This window comes from Pimephales promelas, chromosome 21 (genome assembly GCF_988280905.1).
Source record: "Pimephales promelas chromosome 21, fPimPro1.hap1.1, whole genome shotgun sequence".
Lineage (NCBI taxonomy): Eukaryota > Metazoa > Chordata > Actinopteri > Cypriniformes > Leuciscidae > Pimephales > Pimephales promelas.
In genome coordinates this window covers 14,313,141-14,331,794 of record NC_142789.1, presented here as the reverse complement: position 1 = coordinate 14,331,794, position 18,654 = coordinate 14,313,141, and the positions used below count along the sequence as shown (strand labels likewise).

Below are 18,654 nucleotides of genomic sequence, written 5' to 3'. Positions count from 1 at the left end.
CAATAGGGGTCAATAGCCCATATAAGTCCACTTGAGAAAAAGTTATAACAGAGCATTAAATGTGTTTTTGGCTTAATTAGCTTCTAAAATATTTTCATATGATAAGGTTAACAAAAGTTTGTGTTACATTTTTTAATTGTTCTTCTGCATTTATCTTTATGAGCATTGCTCAGGGAGTCATAAAATGTATATTTAAATACAAATTACTGCTCTAAAATGCAAAGAAAATAAATTATATTGTATTTGATTTAATAGTCTCTAACTTTAAAATTATGATCAATACCACTGCAAATTTTATCAGCAAGCTGAAAAAAAAGAAAAGATTTGTAACAATTTGATGCAAATATTACAGTGCAATTAAAAAAATAGCACCATATAGTATAGCATAATTCTAAAATAACAAAAAAAATAAAAATAAACACTCAATTGACTCCATTTAAAAAGCAAAATAAAATAAATAATTTTAAATAATTTCAATATTTGTGAAACAAGAATGGTCATGCTTTGTATATTTTAATTATATTTAAAAATAAAACCATAGTATGAGGGCTTATCAGGGTCACCCTAATTATTATGAATGCACTATAAGTATTTATGACTTCATATAAACTACATACATGGATTTGTTGTACTTTAAGAAATTGATCTGTCACTGCAGAACTATTTAAATGCAAAAAAGGTGGTTAAAAAGGGAGAAACAGAACCTAAATATTATTCCCTTATACATACATATCAATCAGCCACCCATTTAAAGATGAGCTGAAGGTATTTTGTTTCCTCTTTCTGATAACTTAAATTACAATTTTTTTTAACTAAGTTATGGTTAGATATTTACATTTTTTTTTACAGATTTTCACATCAGTAATATGTGGGACAGTCACTTGGATATTGAGCCTTCAATTAGTGTGTCTGTCAGATGGCTGTGATTTCCACTGACGTTCACAGGAAGGCCTCTTTTCTCGCCCATCATCCCTTCTGACAGGACTTCCCCCACTCTTTACCTCATTCATCTTCATTAGCTGTCTATATCCTCCATCTCATGTCAAAAATACTTAATGTTTCTGTTGCGTGGGCCAAGACGAGCCCTGATTAGTTAGCTCTAATACCAATGCATTTCAGTGTTTCTCTTCGATCTGGCTCCATTAACAGTCCCTGTAGTCCCTTTAGCAAAGAAACAATACAGCTGCCATCTGTTTCCTGCTATACTTCCTACTGTTTTAGGGGGCCAACCACCTCCTGCCTAACCAGTTAAACAGCGGGGAAAACAGCAAGAGTGAAGGCAAATACAAATATGTTTACTTTAAATTAGTGCCAGCGCCACATTTTCCACAAAGCATTGGTCTTTAAAAAACAATGGCAAAGTAATACAAGTGGAGATGGACAATTTCAGAGATATATAAATCCAGGATAAAGTTTTTATTAATCATATAATGGTACAAGTTGATTGTACTGAAATGTGTGTTGGCAGTCCCTGTACAAAACCATCATATAATGATAAAAATCCATCCAGTGTTTTTATAATCTCCTTATATGTTTTTCCCAGTCTCAAATCAAACCATTCCACTGTATGGCGTCACATGATCAGGTGCCCCTCCCATGATTGTTGATTGGCAGCAGCGTTTTCAACACAGACCCGCACTGAGTGAGCGGTCACATAGTCCGTCATTGTTGATACGCTGGAGCAGAATGGCCTCTAAGAGATTGTTCGTTATTACACCCAAAAACAGAACACCACACAGCAGTCATTTTGATGTTCCTAAATCCAAACCACTGAAAACACAGTGGCTGAGTTTTGTTTTCGAAGGGAATATTCCCCACAATCAACGTCAACGCGCTCATGTTTGCGCAAATCATTTCTCACCAGACTGCTTTATAAATGAGGGTCAATATAAAGCTGGTTTGTTAAGAAGCTAATCCTGAAAACAGAATCTGTACCAACTATTCATGTTCCTGCTGCACCTCCAGAAGACATAAGCGTTAATTTTATCAACCTTTATATTAATCCATTCTTTCTCCAAAATATACCCTTAAAATGTTGTAAAGGCAACACTCCACGTGCAAAACGGCAGCAGAACAGAGGGGCGGAGAGAGCAAAGCTCAAAGGCATTTTGCGCCATGGAGGACTCGCTATTTACATGGCGGAATTTGCAAGTGGAAAAACTGAACAATAGTGAGCCTATGTTCTGACGTACAACCCAGAAGCGCTGAGCTGTTATGCTGCGTTCACACCAAATGCAAATAGAGCATCTGGCGTGAGTCATTTCAATGTTAAGTCAATGTAACTGTGGCTAGCGCAAATGATTTTATTTGGTGCATTCAAGCGTTTGACACAGGCGTCAGTTCGCACCACATTAACCAACTACGAGCCTGCTTGCTGCTGTCATGTGGTGAAGTGACATGATAAACGGGGACATGCGCACCTTTTAGTTTATAATGATATTTATAATGTTTGGGCTCAATAACTTATTTTTATATGTTTGGCCTCAATAAATTATTTTGCAATATGACTAAATGCCTGGTGTAGTTCTAATGCACAACAAAGAAAAAAAAATTCTTGGCGGGAAAAAATGCATGGCCAAGGGTAATATCCTGTAGCCTGCCAATCAAGCCATGTGCTGTCATATTGGAGGGGGATTTTGGATTTAGTTTATTTTACTTTGTAGTAGTTGTATTTGTCATCCATTTTGGTTTCCCCTTATGTCTAAATTGGTTTATGTCTAAATTGGTTTAGCCAAGCCACTATGTTCCCTTGTGTCTCATTTAGAGAGGTCAGTTTGTTCAGTTCATATCTTCTTTTGTTGTATGCTGATTTGAGTATAGTTATATTTTGTTGACCTTTTATAGGCCTTGTTGTTAATTTTTGGTGTCTATTATTCAGAAGTTTGGGGGTAAATAAATAAACCCCTATTTTTCAACAAAAAACATCTCGGTTACGTATGTAACCTTCGTTCCCTGAGTAGGGAACAGAGACGTTACATCGAATGACAAGAAAATGGAGGTTCCACTTAGAAGCCTGTCACCTTAACGTGTTAAAAAAATAGCCAATGGCAAGGAAATGCCATGGGTCTGTGGAATTTGTATAGCGTAATTGGAACTGGAAGAACGCTGGCAGAATGCAGATATGTTTCCCTCCTGAGGAGCCAAGACTGAGGTTGACAGGAAGCAGAGGTGGCAGGAAGATGCAACCATCTCCTTTCCCTACTCAGGGAAAAATGGTTACATATACAACCGATACGCTACCTTTCGTAGTCACTTCAAGTTACATCGAATGACGACGAAATAGGAGTACCAGTCTAATCCCGGCACCCCTCAGCTGTCTGCCAGTGCCCTGCGTATGTATGAGCTCCCTGTCGTGAGACTGGCACATGCAAAGGACTCCCACTTAACACAGATTTACAAAGGTACACTGGGAAGCATATCTTAGTAGAGATAAGCAACCATGCCCGCCTGAAGGGAGGTCTTAGAAACATGTATGGCTCAAGAGGGGGTAGCGTATGGAAGAACACTGGAGTATCTTTCAACTCCAGGAGTGACAAGGTGGACTGCCAAGGGAAAGACACATGCTCAAGGAGGCTTACAGTGGAAATACATACGTGGGGGGTCACAATGCACATGGAGGCACCTAGCCAGCTGCGAAAGCTGACAGGGGCATTACCTTGGCATTGACGTCAACAGTGCGGGAAGGAATTTAGGGCTTCTCGGGGAAACTCACCTGAGGAGAATATCACATCCGCCATTCCATCTCCAGTCCGTGGAGTGGAATGGCGAGCAACCGAAGAAATCTGAGCAGATCCTGGTTACTGCCTAGTTGAAGCGAGTACACGAGAGGACACTGGCTCCACTCGGAGATGATAGAATCTTGCGATGTGTCAGGTGTCACCCAGCCTGAAGCTCTGCAGGTGTCGGCCAGCCTGCGAATGTGTTAGGTGTCGCCCAGCCTGCAGCTCTGAAGATGTCTGTTAGCAAGGCGCCATCCACCAGGCGAACCCCATGTAGACGAAGCGGCACAAGGGCTGCCTCAATGACCTTCGTAAAGACGCGAGGAGACAGGGCTAGCCTGTAGGGGAGAACACCGTACTGATATGCCTTCCACTCGAAAGGAAACCAAACACACAGTCTGTGTCAAGGAAGAATGGAGACATGAAAATAGTTGTCCTTCAGGTCGATCGCTGTAAACCTGTGTGGCTGAACACATTCGAAAATGTGTTTGGCCGTGAGCCTTTTAAACGGAAGCCTTAGAAGGGATCAGTTCAAAATGCGCAGGTCCAAGATTGGTCGTAACCCACCAGATTTCTTTGGTACAATGAAGTAGGGGCTGTAGAACCCGGACTTCATTTCGGCTGGAGGGACTATCTCGACCACACCTTTCACTAACAAGGTTGCGACATCTGCACGCATGAAAGGGGCTTTGCCACCAACCATAGTGTAGTAGACTTCCCGGAAGCAGGGAAGAGATTGTGCAAACTGAATTGCATAGCCGAGTCTGATGGTCCTGACAACCCAGGGGACAGGTTGGGAAGCTGAAGCCAGGTTCCCAGAAACTGTACCAGCGGAGTAATGGGGACCACAGATATACCCTCGGTGAGACAGCAAGGTGGTATGACTGGCTCGGACTGGGGAGGCATAGCATCCCTGTGTATCAATTATAGACCGCGACCAGTCATAGACAGAGGAGACCAGGGAAGGACGTGCGTTCCTCTGGGATCTCGTCTGACAGGGGTCTGGCGATAGAGGGGGACGCGAGTGGTAAGGCTCATAAGCGGCATGCATTGTCGCCCGAACACTCTAAGGGCTCAGAGATGAGTGAGTCAGCTCTGTCATTAACCACATTGGGGTTTTGGAAAGATTCTCCCCCGGGCCCTGTGCATATTTAATGTAATAATGCCTAATTTGCATAATTAAATACATTTCAAAAATTTGTACTACATTTTTTAAGATACTTGTGTAAGTAATTAACTGAGGAAGTTTCTGAGTGATATCTATTATTTTAAAATTTTACCCTATTCACCTGTATGTTGACTTACCTTAAACAAAAAATACAATAAACAAAAAGAGTTCCCTTTTGAAGTGGAACCCAACAATGCGTCATGGATTTGACTCTATATGAGAATGCTTCGTGTGAGCCGGTGTGTGAAGCACGTGTGTTACATGGCAGTTTCGATTGGCTACCGCAGTCAGGTAATGTCATGGGCACACCGACAGGGTATAAACGGTTGCCTAGAGAAGATGTCATCAGCTTCTTTGTTTTCAGGAAACCATTTTTCTGTCTGTGCATGTGCTTTTTGGTTTGTGTGCAGTAAGGAGAAATAAACCATGTCTAGGCCATTTAGAAAGTGTATCACACCATGTCAGAGATTTATAATGCCTGATGACTCATCAGTTATTTGGTTAGGAGCGGAACACGTTCGGTCAGCCCTCGAGAGCCAGGCATCCAGCCAGTTTGGAGCCCTTTCTCAAGCATCACTTGCTACCTCTCCAACTCCCAGGCCAGAACCAGAAGCCCACTCTGTGGCTTCTTTCGATCTGGCAGAGAACATGTCATTGGCCTGATCTAGGCAGTTTCAGTATTCTTCATATTTCATATGGACAGAAACATGAAATATGGGCAATATCTGCTTCCTCTTGAAGAAGTATCAATATGCTTCTCATTGAATCACATCCATATGGGAAATGCCATTTTGGCAGTCAATAGCTATACAATAGCCATTTCTTTTTCAGTTGTAGCCACACTTACTCACATCATCAACACCTCTCTTCACACTGGTACCTTTCCCACAGCATTTAAGCAGGCTCTTTAGGCAGGGTAACCCCACTGCTTAGGAAACCAACTCTAAATCCAGCACATCTGGAAAATTAAAGACAGGTATCCCTCCTTCAATTTATTGCAGAAACACTTGAACGAGTTGCTTTCAACCAAATCTCTGCCTTTCTTAAACAGAACAACCTCCTGGACAGCAACCAGTAAAAGTGGCCACTCAACTGAGAATGCCCTACTCTCGGTTATTGATGCTTTGAGGCTGGCAAGAGCAGAATCCAAATCCTCAGTTCTCATTCTGCTGGATCTGTCTGCTGCGTTTAACACAGCTAACCACAAGATACTCCTGTCAATCCTAAAGACAAAAGGCATCGCAGGAACCACACTCCAATGGTTCAAGTCTTACCTCTCAGGTAGGTCCTTTAGGGTGTCATGGAGGGGTAGGGTGTCTTAAGATGATGTTGTCACAACATCTAGCTACAGGGGTACCTCAGGGCTTAGTGCTTGGACCAGTGTTCATTTTGTTTCACAGATGAAAACAAGACGATAACTAAATAAAAAACGGTTTTAAATGACGACAACAATGACGAAAATGTATTGACATTTAACCAACAAATAAAAACTAGATGAAAATGTTAGGGAGGGGTGATTGGGGAAGAGGTCAATTCAGAGCTGATTTGCGTTTGTGGTAGATGAGCACATTTCAATTGTAACATGCTGATCTACCAGGCGGGACAGGAGTTTGCATGCGCTTTATGTTTCTCTCATAAATCGTTAAAAAATGTAAAAGTCTGGGAGAAAGAGAAGAGCAGACATATGGATAGATCTGAATAAGAGTGACGACGTAAAAGAGAGCTTTATTCTGTATGTTTTTCTGTGCGCACACACACACCCGACCCAAAGCCTTTTATGGTGAAAAAACGGCCTACATATTCTGCCTTTAACATCTAATAAACATTTAATTTCACAAACCTTGCAGATTTAATCGAATCCAGCTGTGATATCCTGTGAAGTGTGCATTTGTAGCTTGCATAAGCGTGTTACTGCGAGCGATGGTCGGTCTATGCGAAGTGAGTGAATGCGAACAGAAGATCAGCATGCTTCACAGAAGACGTGATCGAAAGACTTTAAATCCTTCATTTTAAAATATGCAATGCTATATCCAGTTGCCCAGTGTCATATTCATATCGTTTTCACTGTGTGCTGTGTGTAAAATTAGCATAATATTGTCTGTATTTGAAAAAAAAATAAATAATGATAACCAGTGCGCACAAAATTACCAAATTACTGCTCTGTTACAATGTTTACTTCCTTTTTATTCACATATGTATTTTTAAACATTATTTTTCATAAATGATACTTCTCAATCTTCTCACTTCTCCGATAAATCAATTCTGATTAAAAGCTTGATACATATAAATGCACACATTATCACTATTTAGCGTTACGGTCAGATCCATCAATGAATTCATTCCAATTGAAACAGAAGGTGTGTGTTATGGTGAAATGCCATATATGGTATGTATCCTGTTGTGACTTTGTTGTGCCCAGTTCGCGGACAGTTCATGATGGAGTATGGAAAATAAAGACGCACATTGACACAGCTCTTGGTTGTCTCTTGCATCTTACACAAACATAGTGTCAGAAATGAACACTAGATCCTGAACATGGCTTTAAACAGCATTCCTGCCCCTGAGGGCATGCAGATATCAGGGGACATATGCAAAATTGGGACAATTTCAGAATAGAATTTCGAGGATTATGAACTAGCCACCAGGCTTAATTGAGAAGCCCAAGCGGCAGCACTGCGGCGATTAATGGGTAATGATTGTTGGCATATCTACAGTCATTATATTGTGTTGAATGAGGAACAAACAAAGGATCCGAAAGTCATACTTGATGTGTTGGGGGACTACTTCAAGCCTGCGAAAAATGTGATCTACGAAAGCTATACGTTCGTTTTTTGCAAAGCAGGACGTGGACGAGCCTATAGAGCCTATAGCTTTCTCACAAGGCTGCGTGAATGAGCATCAACCTGTGAATACACTATATTATAGACTTGTCCTAGGCATTGCAAATGAGAACACACGGCGGTGCCTGTTGCATGAACATCAGCTGACTGTCATATTCTGTCGAAATATGCCGACTGCCAGAAGCGACGGAACAACGGGAAAAAGCTATCGACAACATAATCACTGACACTGTGAATATTGCACAAGGACAAAGGCTAAAACGCAGGGATGGTAAAGTGAATGAGCAAATGCTCAGAACTGTGAATTGCAAGTATTGTGGGGGTGGTCATAAGAAAGGCAGAAATTAGCGCCCCGTATATGGGAATCCTTGTCGATCATGTGGTGTATTGAATCATTTTGCTAAGGTGTGTAGAGCCAGTCAGAGAGTTGACAGGTCCAGCAGAGTGAATGTAATGATGAATGACGGTCAAGATGAGCAAGGGCCCTACAGCGAGGGTTGACTTTTCACTGCTGAGGAATACATTGACGCAGTAAAGTCCCCAGGTCCAAGAGGGTTTGTTAACCTGACACTTAATAAAAGAAAGCATGCCTATCCGCTAGACACAGGACCAACTTGTAACGTTATGAGCCGTATAATCAAAGAGAAACTGGATCCAAAAAGCCCCCTGCAGTTGAGCACAACAAGACTAAAATTGTATTCTGGTGTCACAATGCTTTCCCTAGGGTGATTTCATACAGAATGCACAGTAAAGAGCACCAATTACAAGCTAGTTTTTGAAGTGGTCGAAGCCAATCAAGAGCCATTACTCTCGGGTGACACATGTGAGCGGCTAGGACTCATGAAATTTACCATCCCAGAAGAGCTTTTGGCAATTGACAATTTCAATGACATGTTTAATGACCCAGTCAAGTCAGTCTCAGGAGAGGTCCGCTTTATGCTTGACAGCAGCGTGTCGCCCTGAGTAAAAGAACAAGTGGATAAGTACACAAGAGATGGACACCTCATAAATGTCACAGAACCTACACCATGGATCAGCAACATGGTAGCCATAGCCAAGCCATAAAAAGTAAGAATATGCCAAGCACTGCAAAGATTAACTACAACATGCCAACACTAGAAGGCGTTCTGTATAAACTACCCAAAGCACGTCTGTTCACCCTGGTGGGCGTTCGCGATGCCTTTCTACATCGCAAACTAGATGATGACAAACTAGACAACTTTCTGGACACCATGAGATTGTTTAAACTACCCTACATAGAACCAGAAATCTATCAACGTAAGCAACACAAGCTGTTGATGGGACTCATGTAGTGACGAAGCATAGAGCCCGTAGCGGATGACATACTGGTTGTTGGCTGTGGTGATCACGACAGAAATCTCTGCGCTCTGATGGAGCGATGAAAAGCTGCGAAACTCCGGCTGAGCGAAAAAAGGTACAATTCAAACTCAGAGCGGTGCACTTTCATGGACACATATTGTCGGCGGAAGGATTACGAATTGACCAAGTAAAGATGAAACCAGTCCTGGCAATGCAGACACCTCTGGATGTAAAAGCAGTTCAGTATTTCATTGGTTTTGTAACGTACCTGGCCAACTTCTCCCACGGCTTTCAGAGGTATGCGAGCTGCTTCACAGGCTCCTGGACAAAGACGCAGAGTGGCATTGCCTCCCTGAACATGATGAGGCAGTTCAAGAAATAAAATGTATGATTGTGAACACGCCTGTTTTGAAGTATTACAACATAAACAAGCCAGTGACAATACAAAGCGACGCCAGCAAGAACGGTTTGGGCTGCTGTCTTCTGCAGCAAGGACAACCTGTGGCTTTCGCCTCTCGGGTGCTTACAAGAACTGAACAAAATTATGCCCAAATTTAGAAGGAAAGCTTGAGCATCATGTGTGCAAGTCACCTGTACGGCAGAGAGACAATCACTGCTGAAACCAACCATAAAGCATTCGTGACAATTTTTAAGAAACACTTCTTAATGCTCCCAAATGGGCAGCGCTCGACAAGCAGGTGTCCAACAAGCCTGGACCACAGAAGGCATTGAGAGCACCAATGCTCAATTGCATTCACGCTACTCATATTGGAGAAGCCTGTTACAGACAGGCGAGGGAAACGCTGTTCTGGCCCAAAATGAGAGGAGAGATAAAGGATTTTGTGGCTGACTGTCCTGCATGTAACGAGTATGCGCACAACCACCAAAAGGAAACAATAATGTGCCATTAAATCCCTATGCGCCCCTGGCAAATGGTTAGTATGGACTTGTTTGCGTACGGTGGCAGAGAATTTCTGATCATAGTGGACCACTACTCAGGTTACTGGGAAATTGATCAGTTGCCAGATCTGACAGCGAACACATTCATTTCACAAGTGACCACTGACAACAGGCCCCAATTCACTGGTGAACAGTTCCGAAAATTTCCTGCCCAGTGTGGGTTCATGCATGAGACATCCTCACCCCAGCACCCAAAATCTAATGGAAAGGCCAAATCTGGAGTGAAGATTGTGAAATCGCTCTGTAAGAGGACAAAACTCGATGGAACAGACCCATGGCTAGCAATTCTACATTGGCGAAACATGCCCATAAAGGGATTGGACAGCATTCCTGCACAGCGACTCATGTAATGCAGACTTAGGATGGGATTTCCCATGACAAACAGTTTTCTTTTCCCCAAGGTGGTCGAAGGAGTTTCGGAGAAACGGAGGTGGAAACGGCGCATGGCGAAATTCCATTACGACGGGAGAGACAAAGACCTCCCAGACCTTAATGTCGGCGAACACAGAATGAATCAGACTGAAACCACTGCCTGAAGACTGCAAAGGATGGTGGCGGAGAGGCCAGTGTCTGGCAAAAGTGAATCCACGGTCATATGTAGTGGATGGCCCATTATACAGGCACAATCGGGTGGATTTGCGAAGGGCTGAGCGCTCCGTCCAGTTTAATCACCAAGAAACAGGGATGAGTTTCCCTTATGGCTCTTTCAGACTGCACGATTTTCAAAGTAGTCAGGTCGCTGCTCTTTTCACACTGCATGACTATCTTGGCCAGCATTCAGTCGCTGCTGTGTTCACACTGGACGATGGATCGGCGACAGAAGGTTTCACACTGCATGACTTTAGAAAAATCGCCGACAGACTCTGTCTAGCACGCTGCACGCAAACTACATTTCACAACAAACACGCGTGAGATATGAAAAGGAAACAACGCGCGACACCACACGTGCAAGACCGGAGTTCTCACGTGAGACTTTTTTTTTCGACCCGGTTGTGGTACAGCTGGTGAAACAGACACGAGTGCTCCTGCCAAATTTCTACTAATTTTTCTTCCATTTATTGTGTCCAAATAGACAGAGAAGAAGCTTTTTTTTGTTGAAACAATGCCATATCATGTTGATATGTGATCTATAACTCCTCCCCGAACTCCCTGCTGCTCTGTATCTTGCTCTCTCACTGGCTGCCGGTGATCGCCGATGTAGTTTTCAGTCAAAACACTTTTCACACAGCAGGATTTTGAATCGCCGACAGGTCCAGATATTTAGCATGCCAAATATCTCACGGGCGTCGGCGACTCGTCGGTGATTCTCTCAGTTCGCGTCTTTGTTCATTCACACTGCGTGATTGTCACTCGCGTGGACGAGCGCCGATTTGCCTGTGATTTCGGGCATTTGTCGGCGATTTCTCAAAACCTGTCGGCGAGCCAAAATCGTGGCTAAAATCATGCAGTCTGAACTCGGCATTAGTGTCTTAGACAGATTAATGCACCAGTAATGCAGATCAGTTTTGGTAATGCACAGCATAAGTTGGGCTAGTAAGCTTTCATGTTCAGGGTTTGTTAGTTATTGGATGGTGTTCTTAGTGAAGTGTGGCAACGCTGTAAAGAAAGGTAGATGTTACAGTGAAATGCCATATATGGTATGTATCCTGTCGTGACGTTGTTGGGCCCAGTTCGCGGGCAGTGCATGATGGAGAATGGACAATAAAGACGCACATTGACTCAGCTTATGGTTGTCTATTGCATAGTACACAAACTGCAACTGTGTTCATGTAAACATAGCCAGTGAGATTGAAGCAATGTGAAATAAAGAGCTAGATTTAGATGCAGCAGTACGTTTTTTATCAAAACTAAAAAAGGAAGCAAAACTCTGTAAATATCAGAATCCACAGGAATAGAAAAACCAACATAATAATGCAACACATTCTCATCCCAAGACGTCATCTAACTGATGCTTTTGACCATACATCAACATCCAACGTTTTAGGGTACCCTTTAACGTCAGTTAGATCCTAGGGCGTCATCCAACTGACGCTTTACCTTTAGCGTCAGTTGACTGTTGGGTTAGGTTACTGTATGTTAGGTTAGTTGCAAAATGACTTATATAGGCAGTAGAATGTCTGTTGGAGGACCATCAAAATAAAGTCTTAGCAGATATTAAGCAGACAGTCTACTAATACTCTAATGATGGGTATTTGAGATGTAGTTGTAAAGTTACTAATACAGTAGTCAGTACAATGTCTAAAGTGGACAATCGATAAGCGTAACCTAAAAATAAATAATTTAGGGAACAGTTATTAAAAAAAAAAAACCTTCTTAGGGTTGGATGCTTGATTCCTAGTCATCACTAAGCCATGCTTCATGATAAACACATGGCCTTACTTACCCATGTGTTTTATCCATTTGATTCAGTAGATTTGGTGCTGATGGCATTATGATCATTTCAATGTGAGGCATTGTCGTAAAGCAGCGCATAGCTCACCCGCAGCACCTCTCTTAATATTTATACAGAATCTACAGTCTACATTGAGCTACATCTATACTATTATAATGTTTTTTTTGACATACCTGCCTCTTCCACTTCCTCCCCATCCTCTTCCTCTTCTGCATTATGCGTCAGAGGTTCTTCAGAACTGACTTCCTCCATTAAGATCCTCTCCGTCTCTGCAGTCTACCACAGAACACCAGAGTACCTTATTATCTTTATCAACACATTCAACTGGTTTGACATTATTATTCTACTAGTAAGCCATTATGCATTTGCCTTATTTGTGATTGCAATTAGATTTGTCATGTATTTAAAAAGTTACTAATCCATATACACTACCATTTAAATGTTTTATTTAATTTAATTTTTTTGAAAACAGTCTCTTTTGCTCATCAAGGCTCCATTTATTTGATCAGTAACACACTAAACCATTTATATTTTAAAACATTGTTAAAATTTAAAATAACTGTTTTCTTTCAAGGCAAAGCTGACTTTTCAGCATCATTAGTCCAGTCTTCACTGTCATGTGATCTTCAGAAATCATTCTAATATGCTGGTTTGCTGCTCAAGAAACATTTATTATCACCAATGTTGATTTTTTTATTTATTAATATTATTAATATCTTTGTGGAAACCATGATAATTTTTTTCAGGATTCTTTGATAAATAGGAAGTTTAAAAGAGCAGCATTTATTTGAAATAGAAACCCAAATGTCTTTACGGTCACATTTGATCAATTTATGCATTAATAAAAATATTAATTTGTTTAAAAGAAAAAGAAAATCTTACCGTTTTCAAACCTTTGAACAGTATTGTACATTTAGAAAAGACTGACTATCATTTACCTTCAGTGCTTCAAGTTGGGCTAAACGGCATCGCTGCAGCAAATCTACAAACAGGTATATTAGCAGTGCCTAAAAGAGAAATAAAAAAACATGTATGGTGAATCTCTCATTGCAGACACAATGTTATCTAATTTTGAGAGAAAATTTGGAAGAAAAAATGTCTGTTTTGAAGCCATTAATATATGCCAGTGTGCTCTTAAAGGCTGACTGGTTCATTTAAGTGTGTAGGTCTTTATAAATAGTTGTCATTCCAAATCTGCTGAACATATTCAGTGGAGATCAGTGGCCACTGGTTTGGAGTCAGAGTGAACTGGTTTGGAGTCAATGCATATTTTGTTCCTACAATTAACTTGCCACTAAATTTGTGTTGAACGAGCACAAAACTTCTAAAAGAGAAACTGTATTTTGAAAAGAATCAAAGACAGCAGCATAAGGAATATTTTCAAAGCAGCAAGTGTTTTAATTCAGACATATTTTACAATAAGTCTCTCTTAAATGTCAAACAAGACAAATGTCAGTCGACATGTCATGTTATTATCAAAACGAAATATCTACTTATACTTTGAAGTCAAAATCAACTCCATCAAATGTCAGAAAATGGTTCAATAAAAGAGGAAGATGAAAATAGGAATTGAAAAGGAGCCACCTTATAATGAAACAAAGCTCTTTTGAAAAACCATGTCTCTTTTGAAATGTTGAACTAGTGTGAAATTAAGCCAAGAATGCAAAACTGCCAAACAATCTCAGAATAAAAAAATACAACCAGGGAAAAAGAACAAACTTCTCACCTGCACTAGAAAGCCTGTAAGAAAGGAGATCAGGAAAGGCACCAGACCTGCCCGAGCAATCGTTACCGGCAGTCCTGCAAAAAGCACATTTTGTCATGGCAGAATCTGCTGTATTCTAAATTTATCTGCAAGGCCTTATATTAAAGCAAACATAGCTAGCCACTCATATCAGATATTATCTCTAGACTGAATTATTTGATGGTGGTAATTTTATTATGGCTAGAAGAACACTTTAAAATGATTTAACTCATATAGGAGGAAATGAAAAGAAAAATGTATTTTTTTAACAACTATTAAATCTCATTGAAAACAGAACAGTTAAATTCAATGCACCATGTAATTGCAGTGTCTTATAAATATATATATCTGCTACTGTTCAGACCATAAAGCCTGGGTATATCATTAACGAAACAGAATATAGTCTTGCTGAAAACCCATTGAGAAATTATGTTTAACTTCATTTTGCCAGCTAATGGTCTCATGCATTTTATTCCTTCCTTCCCATTTCCAATAGTTAAGAAAATAAAATCTTCAGCAGTCCCTTTTTCTTTTTGAGAACTGCTGTGGATCACATGATGTCAGTAAACATGTGCTATGCAAAAAAAAAAAAAAAAAAAAAAAGTCTTTAGCCTCCTTGTTAGAGCGCCTTGTTGGACCCGGGTGGAGGGGTTACATTGGTGCCGTGACCCGGATGAGAGTGAGGTTTAGGGGGGTGAGTGTAACGGAGGCCAGCTAGTAGTTGCTCTGCAAGTAAACCTCACTCCCCTGATCTCAATAGTCGCTCTAGCGACAGACGCTAGAGGCTGCAGTCTTTAGCCTCCTTGTTAGAGCGTCTGACTCTCATGCCGGAGACCCGGGTTCGAGGCCCGCTGGGAGCGGGTCGAGTTGGACCCGGGTGGAGGGGTTACACCATAGACATAATATATACATAGACGCCCTATTGGCCGCTGGAGCGTACGTCAACGGCGCCGCCATATTGGGGAGAACAACTTTCCCATACCTCTCATACCGGGAATTGAGAAAAATGCCTGTTTTGTGCGCTGCTTGGGGCTGTAAAATTCGCCACACAACTGAAAACAGCTTTCGAGGAAGTACCTTTCACAAGCAAGACTGAACGTTTGTTTTTGGTTGTATTTGGTCATGATTTAATTAGTAAGTAACGTTTAGAGATTAAATACTACTGTTATTGTGTCACGCAATGTAGTTTTAATAGTTTTTCAGTCGACAATGTAGTTGTTTAAAGCTCAAATATGTGGTTTGTTTATAAAGATAGAGCCTATTTAAAAATTTGATCTGAAGTTTTCGGAGTTGCTGCGCCCCCGCCCAGCGCTCGTCTCCCCCGCCTGGAACAGCCGTACCACGGCCAGTGCTTCTGACGGTTGCCGCTGGCTCGGATGTCTCTAGTCTAGAGGTTAAACATGAGATATAATTCGTATAATTTGTGTTTATCTTTGGTCTCATTAATCTATTAATGGTTCCCTGGTAAATAGTTTTGGCTGAAGGCAAAGTAAAGAATTCTTAACTTTATATTTAGGCTATTTTAACGTTTGACTGAAGCTACTTCTGTTATAATGGCTAGCCTATTACTGATCAATAAAACTGAAATTTAGCACAAAGAGCTAAATATTAAATATTTTTTTTGTGTGTGCGTTTATTCTGTAGTTGAAATGTCTTATTCTATTGCTATTATTATAGAATTATTAATAAACTATTATCAATATTTTTACATGTATTCATTATTTTATTTGCTGTATACTATTTGTTTATTTTATTGACTAAACTATTTACTAGTACTTTTCACTTTATGTTATAATTACTATTTGCATTGCACTGCATGCCCAGTTGTACCACAACATATGTATTATCATAAATGATCCATCAGTTATCAATGTTATTGCTAAAATCTGGTCAATCACATAAAATGCTTTTTCCACAATGAGCAAACTTAAATATCTCAGTATGGGGATCTTCACCATTCTTATCCAAGAATGTTTTTATCCAGAAAAACGCAGCTCACACGTTTACTTACATTTAATTACAATGCAGTCTTGACCTCCGCAAAATGGCGGACCCGTTGACGTATCGCAGCAACGTTCCAAAGCGGCCAGTAGGGCGTCTATGTATATATTATGTCTATGGGTTACACATACACGATGACGCACCAGCACACAGGTCAAGGCAATCAAAGGTATTCCAGACAACACGTCAACATAAAAGTTCTGTTTAACTTGAAGAAATTATCAAATAAATATATTACTATGAACAGAAGCATATTGCATTCACTTGAAGACAAAAATCTTCTTTGTTTTTCTGAATTAATGGGTTAATTACAAGATAATTTTTTCATGCAAGTTTTTGCAATGTGAATGCAATATGCTTCCAGTACAGTTGAATACTTCTCAGTAATACTAATAGTAGGATGATATCAGGTAAAATGGGCCATTTAAGGTTTGGAGACCCCAGCCCATCAGAATTTAGAGCCAATGACTGCAAGGGATTTCAAACTGTTGTTATAAGTATAGACATAATAAATACATCGCTGCTTCGGAACTTTGCCGCCATACGTCAACGCATCCGCCATTTTGCAGAGGGCAAGACTGCACTGTAATCAAATGCAAGTAAATGGTGAACAAAACCCTTAAAAACGCAGTAGGGTATAATACGCAGACACGGCAAAAATCTACCAGGGAACGCATTTAAACATAACCAGTATTACTAATATCTTACAAAATTGAAATAAACTGATTTATTATGAAGAGAATAGTTCAATATAAAATATTCAGATATTAGCCTATAAACTGATTGATGAAGTAAAGAAATAACATGAGATTAAAAAAAAAAATATATATATATATATATATATATATATATATATATATATATATTCAGCGACACTTTATTTAAAGTATAATTGCACCTAGTAGTGTTTAATATCAATCAGTAGAGGGCAGTTCATCTAAAAGTTGATGAGTGTGTTTTGTTTACTATATAGCTATCAAAATAGTTTACCAAAGAAATAATTTACAAAATAAAATCAAAATCAAAGTCTACGTTCTAAAGTATTTGGGTTTATTTATTATACAAAGCCCTTTTTGTTTGTTTCAGAGAAAAACTAAATATGTAAATAATATATCGTAAAATATATTGTTACCGTGAAATTACATTTTTCATACCGTGAAACAGTGCAGAAACAGGAAGTCAGTCTTAATCCCGGTGCAATACACAAAACATATTGGGTGCCACATGTGAAAACCCCATACATACTGGTGCCTTGGGTGGTGTAAATTTAAACTGATACAGGTTAAAAACTTTAATTAAATTAAAACATCCTTCCTATCAAACTATCACACTGTCTCCTTGTATAACAGCTCAACTTTTTCATCTATAACCTGAGGTGGCAGTAAAGATTTACATGTGTGCACTTGTAAGGTGTAATGAGAGAAAATACCACCACAGCAAATGCTGGAAGAACTGTGCAGCGTAGACGAGGAAAACAAAAAAAAACCCCTAAGCATAAACACTCGCCTAATTACAAAATTACGCCACGGCTCTTTGATGCATATTAATAAGATGCTTCTGATTAGCCTCTCACAGAGAAATAACAGCGGCAGTCACGAATGAGATGCCAAACTGAAAAGTTCAAATTGACTTTGCTGACACTACAGATAGCATTTGATTTTCCAATTACAGTGTAAATGTTTGGGCAGGATTAGTTACAGATGCACGAATATCATCGGGGAATAAACACTTATTGTTGAAATGGAAAAATGATCCTTGAAGGCTTTTTATCTGCCTCGAAATACAGCAAACCAGGTATTCTCGTCAACGAGGAGTGATACTAGCATTTCGAGTCTAAAAATACCACACAAAAAAAAGTGTTATCAGTAAAGCAGCACAGCCCATCATCAGGCCCCTGAATTAACTTTCAGCTCAGAGCTAGAAGTCTGTATAATAATATGACACACCGAGAAATTAAATTTGAGAGATGAAAGAGGTTCGTCAATGCCGTAAACGGGTAAATAACAGAAAGAGAAAGTCCTCCTCGTTTCGGTAAAGCTCGTAAATGGACAAATTTGATTAATCGACAAAATGCCTGAAAATATACAAAATACTGTATACAATCTGTGCGGGCAGAATTATGGGGCAGCTATTTGCGGATTTAAATTACGCCCACACTCACAGTCAAGATGATGGATGACAATAAGTAAGAACAGAAGTAGCAAACTATGATGGCATTTTAATGACACTGATATCAGGCGCTCTGGCAACTGGCCAAGTCAAGTAACATTCTTGCACAGACATTTAATATAGATATCACTAGTTTTGCAGGAGAACATGCTTTCCTTCAGGTCTCTCATATTAGGTCTGATTAATGGATGGCTGTTGAAGTTTTATGTACTTGCACTATAAACCTCATTTCTGGAAATCACAATTCAGACATTAATTGTGTTATTGGCTTGCTAAAATCCACCTAGGGATATAAAACAGGATGAAAATTGAAGACACGATGAAAATGATGCCTGATGTAC

The 18,654-nt window shown here is 40.1% G+C and overlaps 1 protein-coding gene across 1 annotated transcript in view; it reads right to left on the bottom strand.

Moving 5' to 3' along the window:
- Window positions 1–18,654, bottom strand: part of LOC120476142 (uncharacterized) — a 479,146-nt gene that overhangs the window by 457,166 nt on the left and 3,326 nt on the right. The window contains 7 exon segments of the mRNA XM_089125368.1: window positions 3,881–4,117; window positions 4,283–4,785; window positions 8,984–9,148; window positions 9,316–9,368; window positions 12,573–12,675; window positions 13,338–13,406; window positions 14,126–14,250. Of these exon segments, the coding sequence (XP_088981494.1) occupies window positions 3,881–4,117; window positions 4,283–4,785; window positions 8,984–9,148; window positions 9,316–9,368; window positions 12,573–12,675; window positions 13,338–13,406; window positions 14,126–14,250 (1,255 nt within the window).